Source organism: Rhinoraja longicauda, chromosome 13 (assembly GCF_053455715.1).
Source record: "Rhinoraja longicauda isolate Sanriku21f chromosome 13, sRhiLon1.1, whole genome shotgun sequence".
Classification (NCBI taxonomy): domain Eukaryota; kingdom Metazoa; phylum Chordata; class Chondrichthyes; order Rajiformes; family Arhynchobatidae; genus Rhinoraja; species Rhinoraja longicauda.
In genome coordinates, this window is record NC_135965.1 from 15,049,458 (window position 1) to 15,073,592 (window position 24,135).

At 40.1% G+C, this 24,135-nt stretch overlaps 1 protein-coding gene across 1 annotated transcript in view; it reads left to right on the plus strand.

Moving 5' to 3' along the window:
- The window catches only part of LOC144599478 (divergent protein kinase domain 2A), a 123,722-nt gene that overhangs the window by 16,196 nt on the left and 83,391 nt on the right, over positions 1–24,135 (plus strand). Inside the window, exons 2-3 of the mRNA XM_078410431.1 lie at positions 961–1,818; positions 19,873–20,176. Coding sequence (XP_078266557.1) covers positions 1,165–1,818; positions 19,873–20,176 — 958 coding nt within the window. The 5' untranslated portion in view covers positions 961–1,164. The remainder of the gene's footprint in view (positions 1–960; positions 1,819–19,872; positions 20,177–24,135) is intronic.

Here is a 24,135-nt window from a genome sequence, read left to right on the forward strand (position 1 = left end):
AGGCACTGGTCAGAGTGCATTTGGAGTATAGTGAGTAGTTTTGGGTGCCATATCTGAGGAGGGATGCACTGGCATTGGAAGGTGTAGAGAAGGTTTACGAGAATGATCCAAGGATGATTGAGTTAATGTACGATGTGCATTTGACGAATCTGGGCCTGTACTCACTGGAGCTTAGAAGGATGAAGCGGGAACATTGAAACTTACAAAAATAATGAAAGGCCTGGATAGAGTGGATGCATAGAGGAAGTTTTGACTGGTGGGTGAGTCTAGGACCAGAGGGCACAGCCACAGAATATAACAATGTAGCTTTAGAAATGAGATGAGGAGAAATTCCTTTTGTAACAGTGGTGAATCTGCAATTCATTGCCACAGACAGCTGTGGAGGCAGTCACTATTTTTAAAGCGGAGTTTAACACTTTCTTGATTGGTAAGTGTGTCAAAGGTTTTGAGTGGGAAAATGGAGTTGAGGGGAAAATAGATCAACCATGATTGAATGGTAGAGTAGACTCGATGGGCTGAAAGCCTAATGCACTCCAGGGAGTGGAAGTTTAGAATATTATAAGAATTTATAATTAAAAGGTTAATAGTTTTGTTGACCAAAATAATGCAGACTTGAAGCAGAAGATTTAAATAAAACAGCACTACCTGATATTAAAATCTTGGGTGGATAAGTTGTCAACAGTGCATCCATTACTGTTGTGTATCTTTGTCCAGATATCAGATTGTTATTTATTATTTCTTCTGTTCTTAGAGAATGTTTATCTGAACGTAGCAACCCAATATGCCACCTTCCAACACTAGCCTGCACTAAGGAGCAACTGTTTTTGAAACTGCTGTAAACGTTACCATTTACATTTGATGTGTGCAATGCTATTGAAAATTGTATTAAAATATGATTATACATATATGTACTGAAACAGCTTAATTACTGAAAAAAATGCTTTTCATTTTTCCCCCCAGATATTGTCTGCAGAACAGGAAATTCCTTGCACAGATTTATTCCGAATTTGAAGATATGGTATCCACCGAACGAGTATTCTCTTATGATTGACTTCCTGATTAAATTAAAAATAAAAACTGAGTATGTAAGGGAAAATTGTTTGTCAATATTGACTTTATGAAGCATCTCAAGTGTTAATGTGTCATTAAAGGGCCGACAGAACCATGTGGCGATTGCTTACACTGAAGCTTGGTCGGTTGTACTGCTGTTTGAAGTTCCTGTTTGTGGTGAGTCTGTTAGTTTTCATGTTAATGAATACGCACACGTTATTCGACTCCTTTCAGAAGAATGAACTTACAGATCGTCGTTTTATTAGCCTCAACAAGTGTCCGGCATGTTTTGGAACTAGCTGGTGTCGTAAGTTTATGAATGGCCAAATCACTTTTGAAACATGGGGTCGCCTGCGAATTCTGGATTTCTTGAATGTGAAAAATGTCTACTTTGCTCAGTATGGAGAGCCAAGAGAAGGTGCAAGGCGTATCGTTCTCAAACACTTGGGTTCTAATCAAGAACTGATGGAAATGGAACAAAAGATCTGCAAACGGGCCACAGGCCGACCCCGTTGTGATGTTACACAAGCTATGTACAAGACACAGTTTTCACGTTTAAATGGAGAAGTTCGGTTACTGACCCCAGATATTGTGGAAGGGTGGTCAGACTTGGTGCATTGTCCATCACAGAGACTCCTAGACAGAATCGTACGTAGATATGCTGAAACAAAGGATTCTGGAAGCTTTTTGATGAAGAATTTGAAAGACACTGAGCGGATGCAGCTGCTTCTGACATTGGCTTTTAACCCAGAACCACTGGTTCTTCAGGTATGATATTAACATGTATTATCTACTTTTTCGTTTCTGCAAATGTTGATTCCGGTTGTTTGTTTAGTCATTCCAAAATGGTAGCTTAATCATCACTGTTAAATTTTTCCATGTGTACAATATAATAACTGAGTTGAGGGATTTTGATTATAGGTATGCCAATGACATCATTTCTGTTAAACAGCTATAGTTTTGGCAGTAATTGCTTGTTCTTTAACATTGCTTTTAATATAGAGTAACCTTCAGAATAATGGCAGAATAATGTTCTTTTTTCTCTCCAAGTGTATTAATGATTTATTTGAATGATTTAAAATGTTGGGCTAATTTGGTAAATATCTTTTCAAAATCTCTAATCTCTTTTGCATATGGGACATCACATATGCTAAATAATTCTAAATTGGTTTATTTTTGGTCTAATTTCAACCCACAGGTGGTTCTCTAATGTGATAGATACATTCCTAATGAAGCTCATGTTATAGAAAATCATGTTATAAAAACAATGGTGTTAATGGGCAATAGGATGTTTGGGGCAAGAGTTTCAGACTTAAAATAACAGTTTTTTGCAGGATTTTCAAAAATAGAGGTCTTTAAATTTTTTGTTACTGCTCACTAAAAATACTAGAAGGTGTAGTTACAGCTGTTATGGAGCTGTAGCTTCATAGAGTATCACTGAGTAAGTGTCAACAGAAGTGATTGCTCGTCAAGTTCTATGGCCATCTGCAATGAAACGGACAGATTGTGTTATTAAGAGATGATGTTAGATTAGGACAGTTTTATTTCCACAACTTTTTTTAACCAAAGACAGCTTTATTTCTCCTTGTCAAATTCCCAAGCAACTCTTAAGTAGCTTTTTATCTTCACATACAAATATAAATTAAAACAATTTTATCCCAAAGCTTCCCTATTGACAACTCTTTATCCTTTTGGGCTCACACCTGTCTTTTCATCCCTGGCCTTTGTCCAACAATCTGCCAATTAAAAAAAACCTTGGTTGTGTTCACCTATTACTGGCCATGCTCTTCTATGCTCCTCCTCTCTTCCAGCTTTCTTTCCCGCCTCCCCTTCAATCGGTCTGAAGAAGTGTCTGACCCAAAAGTCACCATTCCACGTTCTCCAGAGATGCTGCTCTTGGTTATAATTACCCTGTTAGTTAGAGATGCTACCTGACCCTCTAGTGTTTTGTGTCAGTCTTAAGTAGTTTTCTAGTTACTGATTGAAATTGTGTGATAACCAATTCAGCTCCCGATAAAACAAAATGTTCTTAAATTCATCAAACACGTATTACAGTTCTGTAACAACTAGGGTTCACAGTGATTGTACTTTACAATATCTTGAAGCTGTCACAGGGTTAAAAAAAAGTCAATTTGTAAGTAAATGTTAATTATAAGGAAATTAACACCTTTGAGTAAATTTGGGGACATGAGAATATTACATCCCACAACATAAACTAAATTTGTTTTGGTTTTATTTGCACTCGTTCACACTGACCAAGCTGCCTAACTGAGTTTATCCCACCTGCCCTTACCTGGCTCATGTGCCTCTAAATCTTTCTAATGTGCCATTTAAAAAGTATGTTTTAAATGTACCTGACTCTGCCACTGCCTCAGGCAACTAATTGCATATACATACCACTCTCAATTTGGAAAAAGTTGCCACCCTCGGGTCCGTTTTGCATCTTCCCCCTCTTGCATTAAAGCAATGCCTCTAGTTTTAGACTCCTTTACCCTCAGGAAAAGCCTGTATTTATTTATTCACCTTATCTGTGCCCTTCGTGATTTTATATCTCTTATTAGGTCACCCCTCATCTTCCTAAACAGGGAATAAAATCTCATCCTATCCAGTTGTAAGGCTCCCATCTCCTTATGACTCGATGCTCAAAGTCCAGTAACATCTTGATTAATGATTTTTGGCACTGTTTCTGGTTTAATGACCTTCCTGTAGCAACTAGAACTGTGCACAATACTCCACCAAATGTGACTGTACCAGTTTTGTAGCAGGACGTCCTGTCAACTGGGCTGTCCATCTATCTCAAAGCCTCCAGTCCTTGCAAATCCTTTGATACCTTTCAAGCATAATGAATGTTGTTCCTCTTACTGGGTGACCAGAACTGCACACAGTGTGGTGTTAACAACAACTTGTGCAGTCGTAACAAAACGTCCCAACTCCTGTGCTCATTGCCCAGACGAATGCAGGGAAGTGTGCCAAATGACACCTTCATCGGTGTCGAAGGTATTTATTCACAAAATGCTGGAGTAACTCAGCAGGTCAGGCAGCATCTCAGGAGAGAAGGAATGGGCGACGTTTCGGGTCGAGACCCTTCTTCACACTGAAGAAGGGTCTCGACCTGAAACATCGCCCATTCCTTCTCTCCTGAGATGCTGCCTGACCTGCTGAGTTACTCCAGCATTTTGTGAATAAATACCTTTGATTTGTACCAGCATCTGCAGTTATTTTCTTATACCGTCATCGGTGTCTATCTGTATTGCCACTTTCAGGGAACTATATACAAGATCTCTCTGTACTACAACACCTACTAAGACCCTACCATTTACAATTAACTGGGTTAACTTTCTAAAATACGACACCTCGCACTTTACCTTGCTTAGTTTTTTTTTTGTTGGCTACCTTAATCAGCATTTTGCTCTCAATGCAGTTTTTGTTATCATTTAAGTTTCAAGCACTTTTCAACAATTGTTTTTGCTATCTAACTGACATGATCTTTGAATTATTTTTCCTGCAGTCATGTGATTTTTAGTTTTAAAAGACAATGTAGGTTTCACTCGCTGTGTATATTTTTGTCCCTGCTTGGAGTTAAGCAGTTTCATCAGTTTAAAGAGTTTGTTCAGTTTATACACTGACAATAGATTAAAAGAAACGCACGAACAAGGCTAGGTTCTTTTTTGCTGCTGAATTTGGCAAATGCTCATTGTGGGATTGATGTAATACTAAATTGAATCCAAAAGAATTGTTTAACCGTTATCACGAGAAATAAAGCCTCGCGTAGCAAAAGTAAGATGCATAATTAAAATGAGGATTTACTGTATATTGTTGGTACTGATATGCACTATGACAATTGGTTATTCATCCACCCATTCCAAGAATGTTTTGTAGCCATTGAGTCATTTTTGCCCCAGCACCAAAGAGGCAATATACCAGGCTGGGTTATCATTTGCAGCTGCAGAAACTGCTATTTATCTAATGGAATCCACTATTACTATAACCCTCCACTATTTTTTATCTTAAAAATCTCAGCTTAACGATGCTGCTTCCATTCAAGCCTCCCCAACGATATCCACAGCAATATATTCAGATGTAGAATCAGATGACCACAGGGGATTACTACCCTTCCTGCCAATCCATTCTACCAGTGGTGTGGCCAATCCTTAAAAGCAATCTGGCTAAATGTATGGAATGAAACATGTATTTTAGTTGCCTTGAAGCAGAGTACACACTGTTCACGTACAGAGCCAATATTTTGATGCTGAATGTGCATCTATTTGTATATATTTATAATATTTCTTGTACATGGTGTGGCCTTGGTCAAAGTTCATTTATTTGGCTGTCTGTCCTGGTTCCACTCTCTTTTACCTTAATTTTTGTATTATATGATTCGTATTATGCAAAAATTTCCTCTTTATTTTAGTCTCTCTGGTACATCAAATAAATAAAATCCTCAGTTAATTTCCCCAAAATCTAGAGAGGAAAAAAGGCTAGAATAAGATTTTCCCATTGTCTTTATACCTCAAAGCAGCATTAATATTTCCCAATTTGGTGTGTAGTGTAACTTGTGGTTTGGATTCATAGCATTGAAATTATTGACCCTTTGGCATTTCAGTAACTGCATAAATAGCATTTTTTAATTTCTACTTATTTAAAAGTATAATCAATAAAGCAAATGCTTTGACTATTACTGTCATAAGGAACAATTTAATCCGAAGGACCAAATCAAGCTTATCAGAGGCCAATACTTTATCTGATTATAGTTCTGTAACAAAGTCCCTTCTTTACTCCATTCAACCCCAAATTTCAAGCTTCAGCTCCCTGCTTGAAAATATAATTTGCTGTTTATTCGTTTAATTTTGGCATCCTAATTTACACATCATTACTTTTTAATTTCCCTGCTGTGTTTGTAGGATGATCTAATAGTAATTGAACCTTAAACATTTGAGTTTTTAGAGTGTGATGATGTGCTAACAATGTAAGTTCAGGCCTTCAGGAATAATTGCATGGGATTGATTTTACATTTATCTAACACGTTGAGTTACTGCAAATTAAGTAAAGTCGGTTGGCAGCTTTTACCATTAATTTATAACTGAGAAATGAAGCCTAGAAGTGCAAAGTCATCTTGGCAGACAGTACTCCAGATTATATTAAAAAGTTCAGAACAAAAATTTATCACTTCATAGAATTGAGCAATATAATCTAATTAGTCTTTCCCTCTTGTGATCCACACCTGCCACCTTCCATCCTATATCATTCAACCCAGTTGAAATATCCTTTTTCCCTTCTCACATGTAAAGCTTCGTAAATGTGCCAGTACTATTCTCTTCAGTTATTTGGTATCATTGCCATTCTTAAGAAAAAGCATTTTCTACTCTGAGTTGGTCTTCTGTGGGGATGTTCAATATGAACTAATTTCTTGGCTCTCCAAGGACCAACTTGTATTTGTGTACTGCCTGTTAAAACTCTGGGATACCTCCCAAGTGTTTTACAATCAATTAAGTATTTTCAAAATGTGATTAGTGTTACGAAGAAATAGTGGAAAATTACAATGGTTAAATAACCTGTTTCAGCATTGGTGGCTGAGGGATAATTGTTTTTTTTTATCATGCAGCTACTCTTTAATAAGCAGTCCTACAACTTTTTGGGGTGGAGTTGAATGTGCAATGTTTGCTTGAGGATCCATTTAGGAATAACACTCTAAGTTATGATCACCTGACTTGTGAAGGCCCATGCATGCAAATGAATGTTTGGGAGAACAACAGGGTTTACTGGCTGCTGTGGACCTTCAGGCAACTTCAGCGATCTGGGAACTTTGTTCGCGGCTCATGTGAACATTGGACTCTGTCTATGGATCTAATGTGCTACAATGCTGAGAACTATAGTCTGCACTTTGTATCTTCCCCTTTGCTTATTGTATATCAGATGTTTGAATAGCATGCAAAACAAAGCTGCTCATTGTACACGTGACAATATTAAACCTAAACTTAATTTTTGGATGGTTGATTTGAACATCCTGGTTTAACTACATTTTTATTTCTGGGTAGTTACTTTGCTTTTATCTGCAAAGGCACAAAGGCATAGTGGATTTATTACAACTATCAGTTAAGATTATTTATTGTGGTGGCATCAGCTGTTGCATTTCAGTAAAATCTTTAGTTTGCTGAGCCATCTGCACTTGCTGTAACAGACTGATCCAGATTGTTCACTGTACCTTGGTACACATGACAATCAACTAGACGGAACTGTTCTGAAACTTTGGTTATCAAGCTGAATATCAGGTCTTTTTATTTGGAATTTTTAGCATATGATGGAGAAAATTTGAAGTGGGTGTTATATCACAAACTGTATTTGTAAATGTTTATGAATACAGCACCTTTTGGGTGTGGAAAGAAATGGCTGGCATATTACACTTGGCATTATAATGTTTTTTGTACTTGGGTTCTCATTAAAATTATTTGGAACACCATGATGTCATGATTAGCATTAGATTTTTACTGTGACCCGAAACGTTACCCATTCCTTCTCTCCAGAGATGCTGCCTGTCCCGCTGAGTTACTCCAGCATTTTGTCTACCTTTGATGTAAACCAGCATCTGCAGTTCTTTCCTACAGATTTTTACTATACTTGGGTGCTCATTAGTTATTTGACTATTTTGCAGCTTGAATGCCATTTACTAGTGCACTGAAATGTGGCATTGCCACATTTCAGTAGAGTGCAGATTAGGTAGTGGGATTGCCCAAAGATGATTATTGTATATTGAATATAATTTATTATAATTGATTCATATACATTTAAATAGGTTAATCATATTACACTTTCATCTACTGCATGCAGTTTACCTAAACAATGTATACATAAAAATGAAGGCAAAGCTAGACACGCGAGAGAGGCAAGAGGGGAGATTGCTGGGCATTTGTATCCTGTCTACCCACAGGCGAGGTCCTGGAGGACTGGAAAGTAGCAGATGTTCCTTTGTTTATGAAGAAAAATGGGGCTACTCCAGGCTGGTAAGCCTCATCAGTGGCAAGGAAACTTGAAGATTCTTAGGGATGGGATAACTTGCATTTGGTAGAGAATGGACTAATTTGGGACAGTCAGCATGGATTTGTGTGGGGTGGTCATATCTTACAAACTTAATTGTTTTTTGGGGAGGTGACAAAGGGGATTGATGAGGGTAGGACAGTGGATGTTGTCTATACGGCCTTTAGTAAGGCATTGGGTAAGGTTGGCTAGCATTAGTTTATTGTCACATGTCCCAAGATATATAGGTGATCAAGAATATATAAATATATGCTTGGTACATGTGACAATATCCACTTGCTGGGATTAAACTCCACTTGCCATATTGCTGTGCACATCTGGGAAAGGGAATGAGTACAGTTAATGGCAGGGCCCTTAACAGCATTGATGTACAGGGGAATTGTGGAGTCTAATTCCATTGTTTACTGAAAGAAGCAACACAAGCAGATAAGTAAACAAGCCATATGATGTGCTTGCCTACATCAATTGGGACATTGTGTACAGTAATACCTTGTTTACTGCTACCCAGCATATTGGTGCTTTGCTATAGTGCTCTTTCATTTTGGAGCCTTTATCTCCCCAAAAAAATCTATTTAAGTTGTCAAAATTTACAAATTCGAGCAACCACTGGAGAGAGCCTATCTTTGTTTACATAGCCAATCAGAATGCATCACATGGGTGCTCACACCATCTCACAGAATTTATTTACACAATTTTCACCTGCGTGACAGGAAAACGGTCTGCAACTTCAAGTGCTGAAAATGCATGTAAGATGCTGAGCAAATGCATCAGATTGGATGTTAAACTGCCAGTGTTGTGGTGATTGGAAGCTGGTGAGCGTCAGGTTGATGTGGATAAATCTTTGAACTTGGCTGCATCAAGAATTAGAATCATTATATTTTGTTTATTGTCACGTGCACCGAGGTACAGTGAAAAGCTTTTGTGTGCTAACCAGTCAGCAGAAAGATAGTACATGATTACAATCCATCCGTTTACAGTGTTTTGATACATGATGATTGAATAACATTTGGTGCAAGGTAAAGCCAGTAAAGTCTGATGAAGGAGGGATTGAGGATCATCAGAAGTAGATAGTAGTTCAACACTGCTCCTTCCCTGGTTGTGGTAGGATGATTCAGTTGCCTGATAACAGCTGGGAAGAAACTCTCACCAAATCCCCAAATTATTAAAAATGCAGATAAGATAAAGGCTTCACGCCTATCAACAAAGAAGGTGACTTGTTCAAGGAGTATTTTTTGGAGAAAATGGAAGATGTGGTTTGCATTTGGGTGGATGAGCAAACCCAAGGCAACATGCCATTAAGCCAATTTATCCTGGAAAAAGCAAGAAGCATTTTCAGACACCTACAAGAAAAAGATATCTCGGAAACATTCACAGCTAGCAGAGGTTTATTTAAACAACAATGTAAACACGCACTTGTATCTCTGGTGAAGCTAGTGAATTGATGAATATTTACAGCAATTTCTGTTTTTGGTTATAATTTTCATAATCCACAGCAGTTTGCTGTGTATCATGCCATTGAGACTTGTCTTCCTTTGTCAGAAATCATCAAACACAACATAGACCTTTTGTATATCTTATCATTTGGTGCAAGTGGAGTCACAACCAGAGGATGTCAGAAATATTTCATTCTTTTGATGAATTTAAAGTTCAAATAAAATTTAGTTTAAATACCATAATTACAAATCTCAGAGGACAGTAACTCGTAAAATTATTTCCCATCGCACCTAATGGTGGCTAATGGAGATCACAAGATGAGTTTAATAGTTTGCGAGTACTTGGGCGCAACAGGATTTCTGGACTTGGTTGATTCATGCGTATTTAGTATTTTGCAAACATTTTAAACTCTCGTGTAATCTCTATGTTTTACATGAATCTCGGAATAGAGAACCATTTTCTTCGTAATTCCTAGCTGGCAGACTTCAGTTGGCCAGAATTGGCCTCAATATTTCCTCCACTCTTGACCTTCAATACAGGTGCTGCTCATGGTTGTGTGCGCAGTCTCTGGTTCTACTGCCTGTACATCCATGACTGTTGTCAGGTACAAGATCAACTCATTTTTTAAGTTCACCCATGACGCCACCACTGTTACTCAAATTAACTTTGAGCTACATCTGAACAAGTAATTCCTTTACTCTGGTGTATCAGACAATAAACTAATCTGAATTTAATTTGCATTGGGATCACCATGCTTGGATTGTATATACAAGGTAAACATGTTCAGATTTTCAAATCTATGCACTTAGTCTGGAAGTACTCATTAGGGTACCGTTACATGTCACAGATTGGATTAATGGTTACTAAAGTTGAATTGCAGCCGCTTTATTCTTTCATCAACCTTTGTAATTTGTCAAATGATTGAAGACTCCATTCCATTTCACTTTGGTCTTCATTTGTTTGGTTGCCTTGACAACAGAACTAAATCAATATTTCTGTAAATGCAACAAAAACTTGTGTGGTGCAGTGTAATGACAGCTCATTCAGTTCTTGAAGCTTTTAGTGGTGGTTTAGTTTGTTGCCTATGAACAGTCAATGTTTCAGAATAAAATTGTAATTTTGAATAAAGATTGCAACATGGTCGAGTGAAGTACTGAGGGTTTACAACAGAAGTTTTGGAACGTAGCTTCGTTGCATTCTAATTCGCTGTGTTTCAGATATTAGATGGAGGTGATGACTGAACTAATGACATCCTTCATGATCTTGACATTGCAGTTCTTTGAAGGAGGCAATTGTTAGGAAATTAAACCACTGTTACCCTTTCACAAATGCCTAAAATGTTATTTGGTCAAAGTATACTGCAAATAATAGGAAAATATCGATTTTTTTTTTTTTAGTGCACAATAAAGAGTCAAATTGAATAGAATATATAAACGAAGAACTGGCTTCTTATGCTCTTAGGCCTTAGAAACATAGAAAATAGGTGCAGGATTAGACCATTCGGTCCTTTGAGCCAGCACTGCCGTTCAATATGATCATGGCTGATCATCCAAAATCAGTACCTCGTTCCTGCTTTCTCCCCATATCCCTTGGTTCTGTTAGCCCTAAGAGCTAAATCTAACTCTCTTGAAAACATCCAGTGAATTGGCCTCCACTGTCTTCTGTGGCAGAGAATTCCACACGTTCACAACTCCCTGGGTGAAAATGTTTTTCCTCATCTCAGTCCTAAATGGCCTACCCTTTCTTCTTCAACTGTGACCCCTGGTTCTGGACTTCCCCAACATCGGGAACATTTTTCCTGCATCTAGCCTGTCCAGTCCTTAATTTTATCTGTTTCTATAAGAACCCACCCTCATCCTTCTAAATTCCAGTGAACATGAGCTTAGTCAACCCATTCCTTCATAATGTCAGTCCTGCCATCCCAAGAATTAACCTGGTAAACCTATGCTGCACTCCCTCAATAGCAATAATGTTCTTCCTCAAATTGGGAGACCAAAATTGCACAATACTCCCAGAGTGGTCTCACCAGGGCCCTGTACAACTGCAGTAGGAACTCCTTGCTCCTAAACTCATGCATGCTTACTTTCAGTGACTCATGTACAAGCACACCCAGGTCTCGTTGTACCTCCCCTTTTCCTAATCTGGCATCATTCAGATAATAATCTGCCTTCCTGTTCTTGCCACCAAAGTTGATAACCTCACATTTATCCACATTATGCTGCACCTGCTCACCCGCCTAACTGCCACCCAGCTTTGTGTCATCCGCAAACTTGGAGATGTTGCGTTTAATTCTCTTGTCTAAATCGTTAATATATATTGTAAATAACTGGGGTCCCAGCACAGAGCCTTACGCCACCCCACTAGTCACTGCCTGCCATTCTGAAAATGACCTGTTAATTCCTACTCTTTCCTTCCTGTCTGCCAACCAGTTCTCTATCCATGTCACAATCCAACCCCCAATACCATGTGCTCTAATTTTGCACACTAATCTCTTGCGTGGGATCTTGTAAAAGGCTTTTTGAAAGTCTAGATACACCACATCCACTGGCTCTCCCTTATCCATTCTACTTGTTACATCCTCAAAAAATTCCAGAAGATTAGTCAAGCACTAGACCAAGTGGACCCGTTGGGCCCAAACCTCTCCTGCATTGGTGCAGCACCCTCTCCTCCCCCTTCCCTCACCTCCCCCCTCACCCCCCACCCCCCTCGCCTCCCTCCTCACCCCACTACTGATGTAAGGCTAATTGGTCTATAATTCCCCATTTTCTCTCTCCCTCCTTTCTTAAAAAGTGGAGTTACATTAGCTGCCGTCCAGTCCACAGGAACTGATTCAGAGTTTATAGAACATTGGAAAATGATCACCAATGCATCCACGGGAGAGAAGGAATGGGTGACGTTTCAGGTCGAGACCCTTCAGACTGATGTCAGGGGAAGGGGCGGGACAAAGATAGGATATAGCCCATAGCTACTTTGACTACACGTCTTCCCACCCTGTTTCCTGTAAAAACTTTATACCCTACTCCCAATTCCTCCGTCTAAGCCGCATCTGCGCCCAGGATGAAGTGTTTCATACCAGGCATCAGAGATGTCCTCATTCTTTAGGAAACGGGGGTTCCCCCCTTCCATTATAGATGAGGCTCTCTCTGGGGACTCCTCTATATCCTGCAGCTCCGCTCTTCCTCCTCTTCCCATTAGTAACAAGGACAGAGTCCCCCTTGTCCTCGCCGTCCACCCCATCAACCGTCGTATACAACAAATTATCCTCCAACGTTTCTGCCACCCCCAATGGGATCCCACTACTGGCCACATCTTCCCATCTCCATCCCTTTCTGCTTTCTGCAGAGACCATTCCCTCCGTAACTCCCTGGTCCACTCGTCCCTTCCCACCCAAACCACCCCTTCCCCACTTTCCCCTGCAACCGCAGGAAATGCGACACCTGTCCCTTTACCTCCCCCCTTGACTCCATCCAAGGACCCAAACAGTCTTTCCAGGAGAGGCAGAGGTTCACCTGCACCTCTTCCAACCATATCTATTGTATTTGCTGTTCCAGATGTCAAGTTCTCTACATCGGTGAGACCAAGCGCAGGCTCGGCGATCGTTTAGCTCAACGCCTTCGCTCAGTCCCCCTTAACCAACCTGATCTCCCGGTGGCTCAGCACTTCAACTCCCACTCCCAATCTGACCTTTCTGTCCTGGGCCTCTTCCATTGTCATAGTGAGGCCCAGCGCAAATTGGAGGAACAACATCTCATATTTCGCTTGGGCAGTTTACACCCCAGCGGTATGAACATTGACTTCTCTAACTTCAGATAGTTCCTCGGTCCCTCTCTTTTCCCTCCCCCTTCCCAGTTCTCCCACTAGTCTTGCTGTCTCCTACTACATCCTATCTTTGTCCCGCCCCTCCCCTTAACTCCATTCATATTTAAAAATGCTGAGATTTAAGCACTCATTCGTCTTGTTAGATGAGTAGTATAAACACGACATTATCATATCCTTGTTGGTAGTAAATTGCTTTGGTCAGAAGAAATTATTAGTGTGCTTTATATAGATTTTGGATAGAGAAGGATCAGGTAAAAAGTTTGATTAATCATTTTTGATTAAACTTGGAAAGAACATTGATCTCAAAGTTAACTCTCCGCTGAAGCAACTAGAACTACTCTGTATTTCCTGACGTTTGTTTATATTTTGGTTTTCCCGCACCTATTGCTTTTGTGCAAACTGCTATCAACGCTCCACTGTACTACCAATCCTTAATTTGGGCAAAGTTACCGAGTGCAAGGATTTCACAATTTGCTTCAAGGTTTGGATATTTGCACTTCCCAGTGTCTTCTATTATTTCTGCTGTGTGCTTTCAACACAACCTGCTATTTCAATTTTCTACTGGCAAAACATCTGGAAATGGATGAACCTGTGGAACATAGAAAGCAAGATACATTACTATGGAATATTTAGGCAACTCTTTACAGCAGATTTTTAAATATATAAATGGTAATTCTGTAATACCTGGGCAACGGCGGCGGCTCGCTGGCAGTCTGTCTTTTTTCCTTTTTTTTTGTGTTTGTGTGTCGGTGTTGGGGTGGTTTTTGTTTCTGTTTTTGGCTGTGTATGTGTGGGGGTGGGGTGGGGCGGGGGAAACCTTTCTTTTATTAGGTCTCTTCCCCGGGGCGCAGCTCGGCCGCGGGGCCTTCCATCGCCCGGCGCGGCTCGGCCGCTGGACTTGACATCGCCGGCGCGGCTCGGCCGCGGGACCTAACAGTGCCCGGCGCGGCTTGGCCGCGGGGCCTTCCATCGCCCGGCGCTGCTTGGCCGCGGAGCGGTTCAGCGCCCGGCGCGGCCGCGGGGCCTTCCATCGCCCGGCGCGGCTCGGCCGCTGGACTTAACATCGCCGGCTCGGCCGCGGGTGCGGGTCGGTCGCCTCTAGGGGTCGGGCTGCCTGTCCGTGGGCGTGGGGGGAAGAGAGTGGAAGTTTTGTTGCCTTCCATCACAGTGAGGGGGTGTTTGGAGTCACTGTGATGGATGTTTGTGTTGGGGTCGTGTGTCCTGTGTTCTTTTCTTTTTTGTTGCGTTCTGTGACTGCTGTAATTTTGTTCAGTATTTGTACCGAATGACAATAAAGTTCTGTAACATGTAAAGCTGACAGAAATAAACTGTTGTAATGTGTGGGGGTTTCTACGTGTTCTCCTGCTCAGCTGTGCATATGATTTTCCCATATGTATGATAGGAAGTGACCTCAACTTTGCTAGGCTGAATGCCAATATTCTACCAGCTTGTATGACTTAATGGACTATCACCCCTCTTTGAAATATCAAATTATTGTCTCCTGGACACCTCCAGGCAACACATCTGCTGAAGGAAGGGATGATTTGGAGATCTTCCCACTACAACCTCCAATCTCCTGTTATCGAATGAAGCGCAGTCCAGTTCCACCTCCTGAGACCCACAGAAGAACTTTTCTAGTTGACTCATTGTTTCAGTTGGTTCTTGTCGCACAACAGAACTTGCTTCTTCCTACTTTTTCACCCCATGCCCCATTTTGTTCTATCAATCACTACTTAACCAAAACCAGTCCTCCCATTGAAGGTCTTGAAGATCAAATAGTGCATTTCATATCATATCATATCATATATATACAGCCGGAAACAGGCCTTTTTGGCCCTCCAAGTCCGTGCCGCCCAGCGATCCCCGTACATTAACCCTATCCTACACACACTAGGGACAATTTTTACATTTACCCAGCCAATTAACCTACATACCTGTACGTCTTTGGAGTGTGGGAGGAAACCGAAGATCTCGGAGAAAACCCCCGCAGGTCACGGGGAGAACGTACAAACTCCTTACAGTGCAGCACCCGTAGTCAGGATCGAACCTGAGTCTCCGGCGCTGCATTCGCTGTAAAGCAGCAACTCTACCGCTGCGCTACCGTGCCGCCCATTTGGCTCATCAAGTATGCTGTCCTTATATTCAGTGCCCCTAGCAATGGATGCAAGCATGTCATATGCCTTCTTTACGACCCTATCTACTTGTGTTGCATTCTTTAATGAGCTATGAACTTGGACTCCAAGATCTCTTTACACATCAATGCTGTTAAGGGTCTTGCCATTAACTGTATACTCTGCCCATGCATTCAATCTCCCAAAATGCAACAAGTGTCATCAACAAACTTACCGATCCGTCTACATTTACGTCTAGGACCTTTATAGATGTTGCAAACAGCAGAGGTCCCAGCACAGATACCTGTGGAACTCCACTACTCACAGACCTCCAACCAGAATATCTAGCTTCCACCACAACGGTCTGTCTTCTATGAATAAGCCAGTTCCGATCCATACAATCAAGTCATCGTAAATCCCATACATCTTAATCTTCTGGATTAGCCAATCATGAGGGACCTTATCAAAAGCCATACTAAAATCCATGCATACACCATCCACTGCCCTACTTTCATCAATCTTCTCTACCACCCACTCAAATCAATCAAGTTAGTGAGACATAACCTACCACGCAGAAAAATGTGCTGGCTATCCCAATTAGCCCATTCTCCCAATATATATATATCCCACTTCTTGTATTCTGTGCCATGGCTAGTGAAGGCATATATCCCATATACCTCCATCTTATCCACCTGTTCCTTTGGAGGAAACAAGTAGAGTTAAAGGTATAGCGAAAGGAACCTATATGGGTTTCAGCTATGTCCATATCTTTGTAGAAAACATGGAATAATGCTTGTTCCTTCACTTACATCTGGTGCATCATTTCAATCCTACCTTTTTTTTTAAACCTTATTCAAGCTTTCATCTCAACTGAGGCCATGTGCAACATCCGCCTCAAATTTTGCTGCCGGCAGAAAACCATATCTATCTTAGATTTGCTTCATGATGGTGTGCAAACCATGATCTTTGTTGACTGGTCCACAATGGAGCCAGTTTCAATGAAGACGCAAAACAAGCAAGACTGCATTATCACCCTTGAGGGGTTTTTCCAACTTTCTTTATGCAATCCTGTAACACTCTTCCAATAAGGTTTCTGATGTAAAGGAACTAATCTATTGGATTAATGGGAAACTGTTCAACCTATGTCACCCCACTCCAGAACTAAGGCCATTCTAATCTCTGCTGTTGAGTTGTAGTAGACGAATTCAACTTGCAAACAATGCTTTTGGTGACAAAGCTCCAACACACCTTGTTGAGATGGTTCTCAGATGCTAGTGTAAGCATCAAGGATACTTTTTTTTTACAAGCTCAATTGTTTCTTTATTAACATGTGTACCATGGTACAGTGACATTTTTTTGTTGCATACAACTCAGCAAGGCGATCATCATGCATAAGCACAGTTCCCAGGCTGGTACAGAACGGCCTCCTGAGTGTGCGCAAGAGGTGCCATTTTGCAGTCCCAGCTGCACCTGGCCTCAAAGGCCCGTTGCAGCAGTTGCCACCATTCTGGTACCGCAAACTATCATCCATCTCCTTCCCTGGGAGGTGCCTCCCCCAGCCAACCTCGTGGGTGCAGAAGGTGAGACCCCCCCCAAGTTCTCCTTTGGCCAGCGTCCACCCCCGGTTTCCCTCCATCCTCCCCTCCGCGGCTTCCCTCTTCTGTCAGGTTCCCGGTTCTGCAGCGAGGCAGGCCTGCCATTGGTATGGGCCGCGGCTCCCATTGAACACACTGCTCTCCGTTGTTCAAGATGCTGGAAAATTAAGACCATTTCCCATGTCTTGGGAGCCACTTCTCAGTGAAGACTCATCGATAATTTGCCATCACCTTCATTATTCCCGCATTGCTGTTAGTGGGGGAAAAAACAAATCACATCTAAAACATTGAACAAAACTCATGGTCTACTAGTCATCATTTAGTCCTGTCCTTTTATGCTTCAGATACCTGGACATCCTAGCAAGCATCTTAATGCAGTGAGTGATTCCACTAATGCTGTCTTTGTAAAACCCTCCAAATCCACTGGTGACATGTGATTAAAGTCAGAATCATTTCCCAGGCCAACGGCACTAGCACTTAATTTCTGTTAGCTATGTTATGCAGCCATGTCACTATTTGGCATCACACTCTTGAAAAAGACATTGAGTTCTGTCATAGGAAGAGATTACCAGGTGGATGAAGGAAAAGATTCAAAGATGCTCTCAAATTTGCAACTTCCCCACTGAGTTGTGGTCGCTAATGACTATTTTAACTGAAGTATGTCTAATAACCTAAGAGTCTGTGTTAGGAGCAATATGAAGCCAATCTCTAAATAGCAGAATGAGAATGCTATCATGCGAACTATAGTCGTTCCCTTGGAGTTGGGCACTGAGCGGAGGTATTGAGTAAGTTCGATCAGTCCGCCTTACTCAACACCTCCGCTCAGTCCGCCTTAACCAACCTGATCTCCTGGTGGCTCAACACTTCAACTCCCCTTCCTATTTCCAATCTGACCTTTCTGCCCTGGGCCTCCTCCATTGTCAGAGTGAGGCCCAACGCAAATTGGAGGAACAGCATCTCTTATTTCACTTGGGCAGTTTACACCCCAGCGGTATGAACATTGGTTTCTCAAACTTCCGATAGTTCCTCTTTTGCTCTCTATCCCCTCCCCCTTCCCAGTTCCCCCACTAGTCTTCCTGTCTCCGACTGCTTCCTTTCTTTGTCCGGCCCCCTCCCCTTACATCAGTCTGAAGAAGGGTCTTGACCCGAAACGTCACCCATTCCTTCTCTCCCGAGATGCTGCCTGACCCACTGAGTTACTCCAGCATTTTTAGTCTACCTTCGATTTATACCAGCATCTGCAGTTTTTTTCCTACTACTCTACATGAGAGCTTCTCTTGCATATGACTGCAGCTTGTTAATTGATCTGTTACTGTCACTGCCACTTCAAAGCAGCATTTCTATCATCATGCAGTGCACTGAATTATTGACTAGTTTTGAAGTCATGTGAATGTCAAAATGATGCATTAACATGTTTTAAGAGCAAAATGAGGATCAGTTGGAAAATTGATTATTAATGAGCAACACAAATTATATATGCAATTTTTAAGAGCTTAATTGGGCTTGGATCATCGGGTAGCGATCCCCTGTCTGTAGGTGGAAACAATGCAAGTACCTGATCTTAAATGGAATCTATTTTAACAATTTCATTGTAAGTGTGTTCCAACTTTTTAATCCATTTATAATATAGCTAAATGTTGAGGTAAAACTAAATGTACAATACCAAACAGTAATTGCATGTTCTTCCCTGTCTTTTAAGAGCCATATTTTGAGTAATAACTCACTCAGGCCATTTTCTGCAAAACAGCGTTCTGCAATTTCGTGACTTCAAAGCTCTTTGCCCCTTTGAATCTGCAGCAACCATCAACCACCCAATTATACTACAATAATCTCTCATTTAAAACATTTTTTTTCCCCATAGTCTCATCAATACCCCACTTGCCTATTCTCTCGGGGTAATTTACAGGGCCAATTAACATATCAACCTAGGTGGGATGCGGGAGGAAATAGCAACATCTGGAGGAATTCCATGTGGTCACAGGGTCTTTGGAAAACTCCACAGAACCTGATGTCAGGAATGCATGTCTCTGGCGTTGAGGCAATGGCTATGCCACTGTGTCACTCTAACCAGGTTTGAAATTTGAACCTCATTTGAACTTTGTATTTGAAAATTTTATGATTCTTTTAAGGTGAATGGAAAAATAGTTAGAAAAGAAAATGCAATAGAGGACATTTGTCCAACAATAATTAAGTAGGTAATGCCATGTAGAGTTGATATTTAGTAGCATTTCACAAAGTGAGGTGAACATTAGTTTTGTGGGAGTTGGTGTCATTTTGATTCTACTAGTTAGAAAGATGATAGTGAGGATAAATTCAAGTCTATGACTATTAAAAATCATTTCCATTGTGTAGTGCTTTTCACAATCCCTTCAGAATATCTAAAAGTACTTTACAGCCATTGATGTGTAGTGAATTTTGTACTATAGCAAGCACAGCAGCCAAATTGAAAATGGGCAATCTTGCATAAGCAGCATTATGATATCAAATCTGTTTTACCATGGATTAATAGTTGCCAGATCATCTAGATTCATTTAAAGGCCCCTCCCCCACCTCAGATGTTTAACCAATCTCCTTCCCAAGTAAATGGAAAAGTATTTGGAGAGGGAAAATAGAAATAAAAAAGACAAAAGTAATAAGCTTAGCATTTTGGCTGAGAATCAGCTCAAATAATTCTTGGACATTGCCTTTTTTTAAACGCAGAGCACGAGACCTTGAATCTGTAATCCCTATAATATAAGAATGTTCAAAACCATATAACTTGTAGATTGTTTTATGAATTATTGCTTCATTGTATAGATAATACTTGAGCATATTTTCCTTTGTCTACATAGAGTTTTCCATCAGATGAAGGATGGCCTTTTGCAAAATACCTTGGAGCCTGTGGGAGAATGGTGGCTGTAAATTATGTAGGCAACGAACTTTGGAGTTTCTACCATGCACCTTGGGAAAAACGAGTAGACTTGGCCTGGCAGCTGCTGGAAATCGCTGAGCAACTCACTAACAATGATTTTGAATTTGCGCTCTACCTCCTGGATGTCAGCTTTGATAACTTTGCTGTTGGATCTCGGGATGGAAAAGTCATCGTCATTGATGCTGAGAACATTATTGTGGCAGACAAAAGGTTAATTAAACAAAGTAAGTATTTTATTCATTTCTTTGTTCCCAAAATGCACCACAATACTTTAGTAGCCTTTTTGATTTCCAGTAAAGATGACTCTGGCAATATTTTTAATCATAATGTAAAAGTGTTATTGAAGTGTTTAGTGTTGGATTAAAAAGAAAGACCAATGCCCCAGTTATACTAAGAGCTATTTGACTTGCATTCAAGTATGTATTTTTCCAGCGTTAATATTCTACTGGTAAAAGCTTGTAGGTTTTAATACAATGTTTTCATTCAGATCTCATGCTACAACTGAGAATTATGAAATTGGATGAGTTGCTGTCCAGAATTACCTTGGGTGCTGTAAACTCTATATCTACATATGATCCCAACTTTCAAAGTTCTCAATAAAACATAAAATACGCTGTAAAGATAAACCAAGTCCAGCATTACTAAGCGATTCTATATATATTGTTTTCTGTATCCAAATTCTCATAAACCTCCACTTTAGAAGTCAGTGAAATGTGCTGTGGTAAATTAATGGAGAGTGATTATATTTATTATTGCAGGAATTACTTTGAAATGAAATAGTAGATATGCAGTTACATTGGTTTTGGCACAAGAGGATGATCAGGGTAACAATGGAACTGGTTTGCTTTCTCATTATCAATGGTAATGGTAATATTGTTGACTCTCTCACCCAGTTTGACCTATAAAATTGGTTTGGGAGTTTAGTGCTTTCATCATAACTTTCAAATGAATTGTGTAAAGTAATTTAACTCTACCTTGAGTTATTTTAATGTATTGCATTCAAAATTAATATTACATATTAACTATAAATATTTTAGAACAAACCATACAGACCAGTGTAGGGACATACAGATTAGCGGGGGGGTTACCAGCAACATCTGAGTCTCATAGTTAAGTTGCTATCTGATGAGAGAGTAACTGGGGAATTGTAGTTGTTCTTATCATTTTCGCAAATGGAAAAGGGAAATTTTTCTATCCAGTGACTTCTGTTGGAATGGCACCTTCGAGGTTGGGTGAAGGTAGGATGAGTTTGTAAGTAGATCCATGCAGAGCTTCTGATTCCTTATCCACATCTTTGCAAAAACTAATTAGATGTAACATCACCTACCTTAACCGTAACCTCTGCTCCACTTCATTTGTTGCTAAAATATTTTCTTTTCAACTTCAGGTTATTTAATCTGGCAGCCAGGATTTCAGTCCATCAAATTCTATTAAATAGATCTTGTGCAGCCACAATTTTCTCTCCTACTAAGCCCTTCTTATCAGTTCTAATAGAATAACATAAAACATATCAGGCAGTACATGATCTGCAGTCGAATGCTTTAGACAAAATGTTTACATTTTGCCATCTGACCCTTAAAGTCTGCTCTGACTTTTAGTAAAATAATAATGCCCGAAATTTACTATCCAGTAACTGCTTTCTCCATAGATTCATTCAATTCTTTAGCTATTTGTATTATATCTTTGTACATATAAATAGCTAACAAACTTGGAGGTATTTCTTCCTCTCATGTAAATCAGTAGTGTTGTAACTACCTGCCATCCAATAATTTAACCTTCTAGTACTCCACTGGTCCTTTGGCTGCCACATGGAAATAGGCGTGTTTATTCCTCTATTTGCAGTATAACATCAGTTCTCCTTTGATTACAGCACCTTAACTCCATAGCCATTAATTTTGTGCAGTAAGTTCTTATGAGACCTTGTTAACAACCTTTTGAAATGCGCCATATCCACTAGTTCTCCTTCCTCCTCTCTATTGGTTTTCTCAAAAAAAATCCAGTAAATTTGTCATGCAAGATCTACCTTTCATAAATCCATGCTGATTTTGTCCAATCCTTTAATCTGAAGAAGGGTTCTGAGCCGAAACATCACCCATCCATTTTCTCCATAGGTGCTGCCTGACCCGCTGAGTTACTCAGCATTTTGTATCTATCTTTGACCCAAATGCTCTACTTTTACATCTTTAAAAATAGACAGTAACATTTTCCCACTACTGATGCCAAGCAAACTGGTCTGCAATTGTGTTTGCTCTCGTTTAAAAAAAAAATCCATGTTGTTAATACGTATCGAATAAATAATACTTGATTTTTTGATCAACTAAACTCTGGTTCTGCAAATACCAACTTTTCTGTGGAGCCTTGCTTTTTTCAATCGGAGATGAATCATGTGATTTAATGCAAGGATTAAATATTTATTGGAACAATGAATAATGCAAGAATTTGTCATTCTCAGCCCAAACCTTTTAAGTGTATGACAAGTGAAACAGGGGATTTCTGATATTGTGTGTAAACCTAAATGGTTTACTGTATAAATGCCATTGTTTTATCAGTATAAATCCTCATGTTTTATAGTTTGTCATTATATATTTTTTTATAAGAATTGCCTTCAGAACGAACTGCCTTTTGTTTTCAATATGTTATACAGTTTTATCACAACTATTAATTTTCCTATTCCTTCAATTCATGAAACAATAGCCTTTATCCTGTTGAGGAAGATAGGAATAAATACTCATGGAGACAAAAGCAACTGCAGATGCTGGTTTACACAAAAAGAGGCAAGGTGCTGGAGTAACTCAGCGGGTCAGGCAGCATATCACTAGAGAATAACAATAGGTGACATTCCGGGTCAGGACCTTTCTTCATACTGATTGTGGTGATGAGGGAGGTTGGAAGAGAGGTTGGTGGCAGGACAAAGCCTGGCAAGTGATAGGCGGATGCAGATGCGGGGGGGGGGACGGACAGATAGGTAGATGGTTATGTTTACAGTTTAAAGATAAAATGTGGAGACAGGCCCTTCAGCCCACCGAATTTGTGCCGACCAACAATCACCACCACCACCACCACAATAGAACATTAGTTCTATCCTCCACTCGAGGGACAATTTACAAAAGCCAATTAACCTACAAGCCTGTACGTCTTCAGAATGTGGGAGGAAACCCAAGCGGATATCATAGGTATATTGTACAAATTCCATACAGTCAGCACCTATGATCAGGATCCAGATTCTGTATCAGTAACTGTGCCACCCTAGGTTGGACAAAGGGCAGAGATGAAGAGACAAAAAGTGCGAGACAAGGATAGAAGAGGTACAAATGATGAAACCAGATGAAGGTACATAATAGTTGGGGACGGGAAGGGGAGAAATGGGTGTGAATCGTGGAGCCCAGGGTAGGGAGGGGGAGAGAATTGTTCTTTAAAAGAGTGTGGTTGCTAGTAGGTTAGTTACCTGAAATTGGAGAATTCAATGTTCATAAAATTAGGTTGTAAGTTATCCAAGCAGAAGAATATGAGGTGTTGTTCATCCAGTTTGCATGTGGCCTCACTCTGACAATGGAGGATGTCCAGGATAAAAAGGTATGGGAAAGGGTGTTAAATATTCATGGATTGTTTTATAATAAAGCTTTAATGCATCCATATTTCCATTATCATATTATTTACTGTGGTGGGAAGTTAAAACCGTATAAATTTTGATTGGTGAGAAAAAAAAGTGAAACATAAAATATGGAAAATAACATCCATGGTATAGGAAAGAAGTGCCCAACCTACCTTGATCTTTGTTGTGAGGGCAATGCTACAAAGAAACTACTATGAATTTGGTAGTGGTGTATGTGAGCATTTTTAGTCCATAAACCCAAGGAAATATATACTTGGAGACAGTGAAAGAGAGTTTAACCGAGCAGAAGTTGAGATACTTTAGTGCCTCTGCCTGCTGACTTTTGGATCAGTGGTATGGTATGAAGATAAGAAGTTCACCTTGTATGACTGAAGTGAGGTGATTCAACGGTTCTTGAACATAAGAACGCAAAAGGATGAAGCAGAAGTGGAGAATTTGGCCACCCTACTTTCTCTATTGTTCAGAGATCATAGCATATCTTTTACCTCCACATTACTTTTAAACACTATAATTCCCTCATTGTTTACATTTTTGTGATCACTCTTGTGAATATACTCAAATATTGAACCT